At 40.7% G+C, this 12,659-nt stretch overlaps 1 protein-coding gene across 1 annotated transcript in view; it reads left to right on the forward strand.

Moving 5' to 3' along the window:
- VWC2 (von Willebrand factor C domain containing 2) overlaps positions 1–4,682 on the forward strand; it is a 127,684-nt gene extending 123,002 nt beyond the window's left edge. Inside the window, exon 3 of the mRNA XM_034650626.1 lies at positions 4,028–4,682. Within this exon, the coding sequence (XP_034506517.1) occupies positions 4,028–4,179 (152 nt within the window). The 3' untranslated portion in view covers positions 4,180–4,682. The remainder of the gene's footprint in view (positions 1–4,027) is intronic.
- The last annotated feature ends 7,977 nt before the right edge of the window (positions 4,683–12,659 follow it).

The raw sequence follows: 12,659 nt of genomic DNA on the forward strand, positions 1-12,659 counted from the left end.
TTCACCACCCTGAGATCATGACCTGAGCCGAAACCAAGAGTTGGATACCTAACTGACTGAGTCACCCAGGTGCCCTCAATAATCACTTTAAATGTTACTGGCCTAAGAGACAGAAGTAGAGTGGATTGTAACTTAGGACCCAGCTACATATTGTCTACAAGAAATCCACTTTAAATATAAAATATATATATATTAAAAATATATATATAAATATAAATATAAAATATATATATATTAAAAATAAGTGGATGGAGAAAACTTTCACTCTAACACTAATAAAAAGAAAGCAGGAGTGGCTATATTAATTTCAGACTAGACTTCAAAGCAAAGAAGGATATCCAAGATAAAGGAGGTAATTACATAATGATAAATGGGTAAGTTCTCCAAGAAGATATAATAATCCTCAACAAGTATTCACCAACAACAGAGTTTCAAAGTACATGAGGCAAAAACTGATGGAACTGCAAGAAGAAATACATGAATTCACTATTACAGTTGGAGACTTCAACATCTATTGGAAACGGACAGATCCAGGACACAAAAAAATCGGTGAGGACATAGTTGAACTCAGTACCATCAATCAACTGGATCTAGTTGATATCTGTTGACTACTTTGGCAACAATGGCCCAATACACATTCTTCTCAAGTTCCCATGGAATGCTTACCAAGATGGAGAACAATCTGGGCCATAAAACGCACTGTGACACATGTAAAAGAATAGAAATCCTACAGTGTCTGCTCTCAGACCACAGTGGAATTAAACCGGAAATCAGTAACAGCTGGAAAATCCACAGATACTTGGAGGTACACAGCAGCCTTCTAAAAAAAAATGCATTGATCAAAAAGGAGTCTCAAGAGAAATTTTAAAACATTTTGAGCTTCATCAAAATGAAAACACAGTGATCAGAACTTGTGAGATGCAGCAAAAGTGGTGCTTGGAGGGATACTTAAGGCATTGAATGCATACATTAGAAAATAAGAAAGTACTGAAATCAGTCTGAACTCCCATCTAAGGAACCTAGAAAGAGAAGAGCAAATTAAATCCAAGTAAGCAGAGGAAAAAAAATAATAAAAATTTGAGTGTAAATCAATTACATTGAAAATGAGAACTAGAGAAAGTCAAAGAAACCAAGAGTTGGTTCTTTGAAAAAATCGATAAAACTTAGAAGACTCTAGCCAGGCTAACTAAGGGAAAAAAAAGAAAGGACCCAAATCACTAATATCATGAAACAGGGGACATCACTCCAGATCCCACAGATGTTAGAAAGACAACAGAGGAATACTAGGAACAATTCTGTGCCTACAAGTTTGACAACCCACAGAAAATGACAGTGTGGTATTGGCAAAAGAATAGAGAACCAGATCAATAAGTAGAATTGAGAGCCCAAAAATAAATCCAAATACGTATAGTGACCTGATCTTTGACAAAGAAGTAAACACAGTACAATGAGAAAAAAGATAATGTTTTCAACAAATGGTGGTAGAACAATTGGGTATCCACATGCATAAATATATAACCATATGGTATTTACCTTTTCCTAAATGACTTATTTCACTTAGCATAATACCTTTTAGGTCCATCCATGTCGTTACAAATGGCAAGATCTCATTCTTTCTTATGGCTGAATAATATTCCATTGTGTATAAATTCTACACCTTCTTTATCCATTCAGCTATCAGTGGACTTTTAGGTTGCTTCCATAGCTTGGTGATTGTAAATAATCTGAAACAACATAGTGGTGCACATATCTTTTCAAGTTAGTGTTTTTGTTTTTGGGTAAATACCCAGTAGTGGAACTGTTGGCTTGTATGGTAGCTCTATTTTTCATTTTTTGAGGAACCTCCATACTGTTTTCCACCATGGCTGTGCCAGTTTCCATTCCCACCAACAGTGCATGAGGGCTCCCACCTCTCTACATCTTTACCAACACTTGTTATTTCTTGTCTTTTTGATTTTAGCCATTCTGAGTAGGCGTGGGGTGGTATCTCATCGTGGTTTTGATTTGTGTTTCCCTGATGATGAGTCATGTTGAGCGTCTTCGCATGTGTCTGATGGCTGTCTGGATGTCTTACTTGGTAAAGTGTCTATCTGGGTCCTCTGCTCTTCTGTAAATGAGGCTCAAAACAATGAAATTACTTAGTCCAAGATCATAACTATGAAGCACTGGTATCAGATTTTGAATCCAGACTTTTTTCTGGAGAGGAGACCTGTAAGGACCTACACCTACGAGTACAGGTTTTCTGGGCAATTATGGTGTGTCTTCTATGTGCAAAGCACACTGATAGATATTAGGATTAGGGCAAATGAGAAGGAGATTGTGTCCTCAGATTAAACTCTGCAAAAGAAACGAACAGAAACTAAAGAGAACTAGAGTGGAATGTAAAATTCACAGGCGTTTCACGTGCCGAGTGGGACAATTGTAGACAAAGTAGGTCGTGCCTGGAGCAGCTGCCATGCCACTGTTGGGCTCTGAGCACAGAGAGAGAGCTGAGGAAACCATCCTGTACCACGGAGTTCGGGAGGCAGCCCCGAGTGAGTTGTGTGGAGCTAGAGGACCTCACGTGGGCCAACTGGGTGGGTGAGGGTCTGTATTTAAAATATTGTAATTCACCAAAACTGATGAAGGAGAGGGTCTTGACCACACCTGGTAAGTCTGAAGGGTCAACATGCTGTAAACACAGAACCGGTGCTCAAGAGAGAGAGAGGACTGGAGCTGCAATTTGGATTCCTCCCCAGATGGATGATTGTTAACACTTCGAGGTCTCCAACAGAGAAAAAATAACTCAAGGGATGAATCCTAGGGCAGTGTCTGAGTAGGAAGGGCTGGGGGCAAGAAGAAAGTGGAGTCCCTGCAGGGAGCAGGGGCTGTGTATACTGGGGCATGGGTTCCAGAGGACGACATTGACCACTTGGCTAATGTGAAAAACAGTAGCCACGAAACCATGTGTATTTCTGCTTAGAATTATAAGGGCCCGTTTTTATCCTGGAGCTTGTTTGGATTAGTTTATTTTTAAAAAATTTGTAGGCGACTGTTTTCTTATCTCTTTTATGGCTGCATACATCACAATTAACCCTGTTTTGGTAGTGAGCACATTATCAAAGACTAAGCAAAGAAGGGAGAATGAGAATCTGACTCAGTGCTTAAGTTCAAAGCTGAGGGCCCTCATTTAGGCCCTGGTCAGGGCTCACGTTTCCATTTTAGAGGATGTCTGGAGGTAGAGCAGCTGTTCGTATCCGAGCTAGATGTGTGAACCACAGCACAGAAAACGCTCGTTTCAACTCGCCTTAGAAATCATGTCTCCCTACCCTTGACCTTCCGTAGAGTTAGATGCAGATGGCTGAGAAGCTTTTGGCTGATGCAGGGTGAAATGTATAGAGATCTTTGGCTGGCGTGGGAGCCTGTGGAAGATACGGCCCAGGTCAATGCTATGATGGTGCTTTTCAAAAGGGGTCTCAGACCGGCAACAGCAGCAGCATGTGGGAATGTGTTATCAAAGCACGTTCTCTGGCCTCATCCCACACTGAATGAGTCAGAGGCTCTGGGGGTGGGACCAGCAGCCAGTGTTTCGAAAACCCCTTGGGGGCTGATGTACGGAAAACCTGTTCTGAGAGGTGCAGAAGTTACATGGGATTTACTGTTATTCCAAGCAGTTTGCTTATTTAAACTCCCTCTTGTAAAGGTGCCATGAAGAGTAAGACTGGGTCTTTGAAAGTCACCGTTAATTAACTTTTTTCTATGATTACTTAGAATTAATTAAATCAAATAATTGCAGGTTTGACTTCTGTAGAAGGCCCCCGAATGGAACAGTTAGTGAAAATCACAGTATTGCCACTCATAAAAGATTTAAATAACACCAGTTTCATTTTGGGGAAAAAGTGGGAGTGCTTCATATTATTTAAATTGTCACTTCCCACTGTCATTCACAGGAGAGGGAATAAAACATATACTGTAAAGCGGACTGTCTAATTAGATGCATTATATATTTATCCACACTGCTAATATAAAGCGCTTTTCTGCGTTGCAGGCCCAAACTGCTTTGCGGAAACGGCTGTCATCCCAGCTGGAAGAGAAGTCAAGACTGACGAATGTACCATATGTCACTGCACTTACGAAGAAGGCACGTGGAGGATTGAGAGACAGGCCATGTGCACGAGGCACGAGTGCAGACAAATGTAGAAATGGGACCACACACACACACGCAGAGACGTTTTTCTAGAACATTTTACTGATGGGAACATTCTAGATGACTCTGGGGAATAGCATTCGACAGGGGAAGACTTTGGATGAGGGTCATGGAACATGGTTGGTACTTTTGCATTTCTTGGTTAACAGTTACTGCAAAAGAAGGAAATGGGTATATTTCAAAACATCCACAAGAATTTTGGGCATAAACCCCCTCTCTAAATAAATGTGCTATTTTCACAGTAAGTGCACCGAAGTACACTATTCTATATTAAATGTATTTCTATAATCCCTCTATTAGAGAGCTTCTATAAATGTTTTCTATAGATACAGATTAAAAATGCCGTGTTGTCAACCGTGCCCACTGCGTACCTGCATATGGTCCTCAGTTCCAATTCCCTCACGCGAGCTCGTTGTGGTTGCTGATTTCTGCTTCACATCTTGGAACGGTGCGCCCATCGATGGACCATCAGACACCGAAATACTGAAATCCTGCCCCCGTTCTGTCTCATTACAGAGACAGATCTCATGTCTATCCTTACAAGATCGGGTCTCCTTCACACAAATACGTTTCCTTCTTAGAGTGACTCCCTGCGTTGATTCTCTCCATTCTCGGTCGTTTGGGTGATACGGGTACAGAGTTAAGCACACGCACTTTTTTCTGGGAGGCGAGGCTCCCATGTTGAGGGCCATAGATGGACACTTCCATAGAGTTCATTCTCATGCACATTACTCTCTCTTCTGAGCATGCCTTCAAAACCTCTCATAAGCCAAGCAACAGAGTAGGGTGGACCGTTTGCACTAGTATTCTATCAAGTTAAAGTGTGCAGTGAAATAGGGGGATTTCTTGACTCTCTGGAGGGGAGTGGAGGAAAACCCAAGCCCCAAACAAGTCTCTACCTGGAATCTAGACTCAGTGCAGGGATCCCACCTGTCCACTCAGTGGGTGCGTGTTTCCTACCCAAACGATCAACTACTCTCTGTTAGAGACAGAGCAGAAGCTGAGAAAGATCGCCCTGTGTCAGACGTCCTCCCAGAGCAGTGAGGAGCGTCCCAGCCAGTATGTGAACGCAGACAGTGCCAAACCCATGTGCTCTCCGTTACTTTTGTGTACTTACCTGTAATCCCAAAGAGATTTTATTTCTCTTCATTTGGACAGGGAATAAAAGAAGCCGCTGCAAATCCTGATCCCTGAGCAATGCATATTAGAGAATATTTCTGCCTTTCGCAATCACATTGACCCCGGCGTACTGCTGAGAAAGGTGGTCAGTCTTAACAGGTGTACGTGAAAAATCATGATAGTAATTAGTTTAATCTTTAAAGGTTTTTTCCCCCCATATTTTTATTCACTCTAAAATTTTGAATTAAGCACCTATTAAGTACAAATCATTTGATAACAAAAAAGGGAATAAAGCATGGTCTCTTGCCTTCATGGGTTTTTGGCCCTAGACCTAACACAAGTAAGAAAACATAATGCATTGGTGCAGGAGGTCAATTCGAGTTCGGCAAAGGGAAGTTGGAAAGATTTCCTGAAAAGAGCAGAGAAAACCAAAATATCACCCAGTATCTAAGAAATCATTCAATCATTAAAGTTTGACAAATCAAGAGAAATGGATATATTTGGCATTATTGGAACCATGAACCACTGTGTACCCTAATAAATGTATACAGCCAGCACTAACTGAACCCTCAAGAACCCTACATATATGCTTACATTTAATTTGAATCTTGTTTATCAAGAACACCTTGGGCCAAATGGGCTCCACGCACATAGATTTTCAAGAAAATACTCAGGCGAAGTATTAGCTAGTTGCTTTCCAGAACTTAACCTTTGGTACTAAAGGCTGCTAGACATTGGCTATCATCACTCTATTATCTAAAGGTAGATTTTTTTTTTTTTAGACAAGCTTGTATATGTTATGGTTTTGCCAACAGTGGGCTCTAATCCCCACGGGGAGGTGGGCCATTAGCTGTCGCTAACAGTACACGAAGGAGCCTCTTCTCTCCCCAGCAGACATGCTGCATGCAGTTAGAGACTCAGTCAGAGGCCCAGAGTCTCCCTGCCTCCCTTGGTGATGTAAGTCCCTACCCGCATGGGCGGTGAGCTCTGGAGTAATTGCAGTGGGACATGTGAGCATTTCAGAAAACCTGGGATTTTGTCGTATACAGAGACAGTGAACAGGATAGCATCTTGGGAAACAGACTTTCACTTGCTCTAAACGAGTGTGACCCACCCTTGTCCCAGGCGCAGTTGGGACAGCTGGAGCACAGCGGCTGTTCCTACACTAACGCAACTGCCTGCCGTCTCTGGTTCCACCTCCTCTTTCCACGTAGGAACACTACATAAACCACACATATGGCCAAGCTTGGGTTAATGACACTGCGTATCCTTAATGTAGAATGATGCTATTTGCATTTTTGTCTAAGAAAAACGTTATTCTTCTATAATTGCTGGCCATGAGTGTAGAGTTTCATGTGTATAAAGTTGTAGCATGTTGAAATTTTATTTTCCTCTTCCTTTTTTCCATATAATATTTTGCAGATTTTTAACAATGAAACTGTTCTATTCATTCAACCTTAATAACTGCATTATAAAAAGAGGAAAATACACATCCAAATTATCCGATTCCAGAATACTCCGGTTTGGACACAGTCCTAGAAAAAGGAGCCTCAAAGTTCATGTACGGATGTGCTTGGAGAGCCATAATTCTTAATATTCCAATCAGTCTGCTCCATGAGTCCCTTTAATTGTTGTTAAGTGACTTCTTCAGGTTGAAAAAGGAAATCGTGCTTACAGACGTAGCACATGCATTTATTTCAAATTATTCAGCCTGTGTATCTGTACATATGAAGTGACATGTATTAAGCAACAGGACAATTGTGGAAATCACCCAATCTGACGTTTTAGACTTTCAAGTAAGATTCGTTCTTTCAGTCACAGGATCTTTCCTGTGTCGTTGTGTGGATCTGTCCATCCTTTAACATTTCACGGAAGTCTCGGGTAATTTCAAAACCTTGCATTTTGTCCCTGCACGCAGCACGCATGAGATGCGTCCCGGCCACGCGCCAGGGTCTGCTGCAGGGGTGCAGCTCGTACCGAGGCAGAGGTGAGAGCATCCTTGACAGCAAGGAGATTACACGCCTCGAAGCTATCTGACATTTCAGCATTTTTCTTTCGGCTTTTTGATACTTTCAATTTCTTCATCTCCTTTGTGCAGTAAAACAGGTTTAAGAGAGAGATTCTTACACAGTTTAAAATCTGAATCATCGTGAATATATTTAAGAAAGTCTCCCCTTTATTCCAACTCAAACGTTACATGTATACAATGTTTAAAAGATCCAAACAATTTCAGAGAATTCAGGTGTTTTCTATTTTGTTTTTTGTTTTGACTTTAAACCGTGAAAGCTGTTTAACGTATCCATTATTTGAAATGTGCACAATATACACTAGCTCAACTGAAAACTGAAAACTATATCCATTATTTTTAAGTATAAACATATAGAAAACAGAATTATAGACATAAGCCAAATTAACAACTATTAACAGTTTACTATATTTACTTTGAGAGGCAAGAGATCGAGTCTACTCTTATTAATTTTTAAAAAATCAGATGCTTTTCTGCAATGCCATGTAATAAGGAGAGGTGAGGGGCGCCTGGGTGGCTCAGTCGGTAGAGCATGTGACTCTTGATCTCGGGGTTGCAAGTTCGAGCCCCAAGTTGGGGTAGAGTTTACTTAGAAAACAATTAAGGGAAGGTGATTAGATGCCACCTCATCTGTGTCATGAGGCCAGTCAGGCACCGATGGTTCCAGCATCTGCGCTTGGTTGGCCAGTATAACGTGCAGCACGCCATCGTTACTAGACTCGCCCACAAGGTCCTCTGCTCGTCCCAGCAGCCTCTGTGGATGGCTGGTACAGTCACTTTTCCTGAGTCCTCAGAGTCAGTGAGTGCAGTCACTTCTTCGGGAATGAACGAGGGCTTACAGGGCGTATGTTCTCTGTGCCAGAGGCCACTCCTCGCTGCTCCACGCAGAGCTGGGCCTCTTCCCATTCCCGCCAGCCTCCCCAGTCTACCAGTTTCGTCTCCTGAGCACAGATGGCGTCTCTGACTGAGTGAACACGGGCAGAGTCCTCAGGGTGCGGACTGGCATCTTCACGGCTCGGGTGCAGCCCACACCCTGCCCAGGTCTCCCCCCGGCCGTGAGAGTCTCAGGCTTTGGGTGCCTCCGACTACGCTCTCAACATGGCCTCTGCTTCCCAACTCCCTGCCTTTTCGGCACTTGGAGATGTTCGCCATTTTTCAATATCCAACTCGAGGGCCATCGCATCTGAGAAAGCTTCCTTATCCTCAGTGGACTGTCGCTCTGGGCCCTTGCCACACTGTCCATTTGGTATTTTACGCTAGCCTGATCTAGAGATCATATCATACTTGGCGTTCTAGTTCATTTTGTCTCTTTGCTTTATTATTCAGGCAAAAATCTCCTTATTTCAGGCTATGGAACATTCAGTCATTAGAATATCATCCAATACCTTTACGCTCAAGGCTTGTTGAATTGTGTTCGAAATATTAGCTCAGAGTTTTTTGCTGTCTGTGTTGAGGGCCAACGACTATCTTGAAGAGCCCCTGTGACAGTGTGTCCGACCTGTTGTCTCCTGATTTCTCAGTTGACTTGCAAACCTCAATGTCCAGGGTACAGCAACCCAAGACATGGCAAATCCCCAGCATTGCAGAGTTTTTAGCAAACAGCCCTCAGACAGGCACTGGCCATTTCTGATGCAAGTCAGGAAATACATGGTTTTGATGTAAAATTTCTCATGCTGAAAATTATTTCTTACATTGAGGAGACACTGGTTCTTTGTGATGATAAAACAAGCCAAGTTTACAGCTTTGGTCTTTACACTATCTATTTACTTAGTTCCAACTTTTAGAATATAAATTTCTTGTCTTAGACTTTCACAGTTCAGTATATATGCCTATTTTCATCATTTTACATCACGTAATTACTCAATAGGCACCTAATAAAGTAATATATCAATGAACTCCGTCATTCCTGCAGGCTGTTGGCAGAGTGTTAGAAGGTGGTGGTCGTCTACATTCCACCACATGTCCAAGCTCACTCTGAGTTTTGCAGAGGACCAGGTTTTTTTGGTTTGTTTGTTTTTTTGTTTTGTTTTGTTTCTTTTGCACTGGCTGTTTTAACTTTAACACAAAAATGTAGAAATTAAGCCCAAACACCTAATTTTTATTTTTTTCATTTCTATTTTGATTCTGGTTAGTGGGCATACAGTATTATATTTGTTTCAGATATGCAATACAGTGATTGAACAACTCCATGTGCTCATGAGGACAAATACACGCCTTCATCCCCATCCCGTTTCCCCCAGCCCCCACCCCCTCCGGTAAACATCAGTGTGTTCTCAAGAGTTTAGAGTCTGTTTCTTGGTTTGCCTTGCTCTCTTTTTTTCCTCTTTGCTCATTTGTTTTGTTTCTTAAATGCCACATGAGTGAGATCATTTAGTATTAATCTTTCTCCGACTGACTTATTTCATTTAGCATTATACTCCCTAGGTCCGTCCATGTTGTTGTAAATATCAGGATTTCATTTTTTTGTTATGGCTGAGTAATATTTCATTGTTTATATATACTGCATCCTCCGCGTCCATCAGTTGATGGGCACTTGGGCTGCTTCCAAAATTTGGCTCTTTTACATAATGCTGCTATTTTGATGTAGTCCCAGTAGTTTATTTTTGATTTTGTTTCCCTTGCTTCAAGAGACAGATCTAGAAAAAAAGTTGCCATGGCCAATATCAAAGAAGGTACTTTGTTCTCTTATAAGATTTTTATGTTCAGGTCTCTCATTTAGGTCTTTAATCTATTTTGAGTTTATTTTTGTGTATGGTGTAAGAAAGTGGTCCGGTTTCATTCTTTTGCATGTTCCTCTCAGGTTTTCCCAACACCATTTGTTGAAGAGACTGTCTTTTTTCTATTGGATATTCTTTCCTACTTGTCAAAGATTAATTGGCCATTTAGTTGTGGGTTTATTTCTGGATTTTCTATTCTATTGTATTGAGTTATGTGTCCATATTTGTATCAGTACCATAGTGGTTTTTGTTTGTTTGTTTGTTTGTTTGTTTTTATCAGTTTCGGGGGTAGAACTCAGTGATTCATCAGATGCGTGTAACACCGAGGGCTCATTACAGTACCACAGTGTTTTGCTCACTACAGCTTTGTAATATAACTTGAAGTCTGGAATTGCGATGCCTCCCTTTTTCAAGATTGCTTTGGCTATTTGCGGTCTTTTGTGGTTCCATACAAATTTTAGGATTGTTTGTTCTGTGAAAAATGCTGTTGGTATTTTGATAGGGATTGCGTTAAATGTGTGGATTGCTTGAGGCAATATAGACATTGTAACAATATTTGTCTTCCAATTCATGAGCATGGAATGTCTTTCCATTTCTTTGTGTCCTCATCAATTTCATGTTTTACAGTTTTCAGAGTATAGATCATTCACCTGTTTGGTTAGGTTTTATTGATAGGTAATCTTATTATTTGGGGTGTCAAATGCCTAATTTTTAAGGGAATAAATCCTGTTGAACATGAAGTCACACTGACATTCATGCTAGGCATGCTTACCCAAAGAGTTAATAGTATTAGGAAGATTTAAGTGAAAATGCACTCTCAATGCTTGGCACATGGGCATTTGATGGTTCAAGAGATGTGTACTGTTTAACTCCTTCCGGTGAGTTCAGAGAAGTACATGAAGTCTATGACTTACATGGTAAACAAGTACAGAATTACCAAAAATAATCAAAGGATATACCTAAAGTCACTTTAGTATCTCATTGACACATTCTGATGAGTTAGAGCAATTGCAAATATTGCCTCCTTAGTTTCAAATTCAATTTTCAGGAAATACAAACATTTTTCACTCTTATTTAAAGTTTAGTAATATTTAATAATTAATTTTCTTTTTTAAAAAATATTTTTTATTTATTCATTTGAGAAAGAGCATGCAAGTGAGAGCACGAGCAGGGGGAAGGGCAGAGGGAAAGGAGAAGCAGACTACCCCCTGAGCAAGGTGCCCAATGCGGGACTAGATCCCAGGCCCCTGGGATCATTACCTGAGCTGAAGGCAGATACTTAACCAACTGAGCCACTCAAGCGCTCCTGATTAATTTTCCATTTAAAAAATTCCTGGAATTTAAATTTTAGGCAGAACTGTTTTCAGATAAACTATGGGAATATTCCTTTTCCCATTTTCCCTTATTTATTATGTTTACATTACCAGATGAATACAATTCTGTTTTTATTTGATTTGGGGCATTGTTCCCTTCCTTAGCATGTATTTCTTACAATAGAATTTTAAAAGTGAAAAGTATCCGATAAGTAATGTTTTTCTATAAAACTATTAATGTTATATATATATGTGTATGTGTGTGTGTGTGTGTGTATACACACATATAAACAAATTTAATAGTCTTAAAAAATCCACTATTAGGCTATCCATAAACGTGAATTTTAAGCCAAGAATTATGCTAGGTGCTTTATTTATTTAAGATTTATTTATTTATTTATTTATTTATTTGAGAGAGAGAGTGAACAGGGGGAGGGCAGAGGGAGAGGGAGGAGAGAAGCAGAGCAGACTCCCTGTTGAGTGCAGAGCCCGACTCAGGGCTCGATCTCAGGACCCTGAAATTATGACCTGAGCCAAAATCAAGAGTCAGAGGCTTAACCGACCTAGCCCCCCAGGTGCCCCAAAGGTGCTGTCATTTATCATCTCATTTCGCCTCAGCATCCCCGGGCAGTGGTTAATATCCTCCCCTTGTTTGCAGAAAAGTCAGTGTGGGCTTGGGGAAGTTCAGAAAAAAGATTAAATTTCAGTCTAGTGAATGATGGAGTTAAGAACCAAACTGCTTTACACTAGAGCCTGGGATTTGAAGTCTTATCATTCACTTTTAGAGCAGGGGCCTCTAGATATAAGACCAGCTTTTCAAAATGCTCTTGTGTTCTACTCCTCACAAACACTGGGAATGGACAGCCTCCTAATCCCGTAATTCAACTATGGCAATCTTGACATTTGTCAAAGTGAAAGGTAGCCCCTCGCAAAATATTGTGACCTCCCTTGTCTAAATGTGTGTCATGTATTTTGATTCCTAACTGAACGATATTTAGATTTCTTATTTAAAATAGTATTCAAGCATCAATGGTGTTTTATATGTCTTTTTTTAGGTACGGTCCTTCCACTGAGATTTACAAAATATGGCCAAATGTTATGACCCAGTCTTCTTGACGCCGAGTGACACTAACTGCCATTTATTGTGTGCCAATTATATGACAAGCACTCCAATAGGCATTTCAAATGCTTTCATTTGATTTCTTCCTTTTGTCAACTCTGCTGTTTCGATGAGGAAATTAACACATGGTAGGTAACTCGTTCAATGTCAGGGAGAGAAGTAAGGCCGTCTGCAGCCG

The sequence above is a fragment of the Ailuropoda melanoleuca genome, chromosome 1 (assembly GCF_002007445.2).
Source record: "Ailuropoda melanoleuca isolate Jingjing chromosome 1, ASM200744v2, whole genome shotgun sequence".
Classification (NCBI taxonomy): Eukaryota; Metazoa; Chordata; class Mammalia; order Carnivora; family Ursidae; genus Ailuropoda; species Ailuropoda melanoleuca.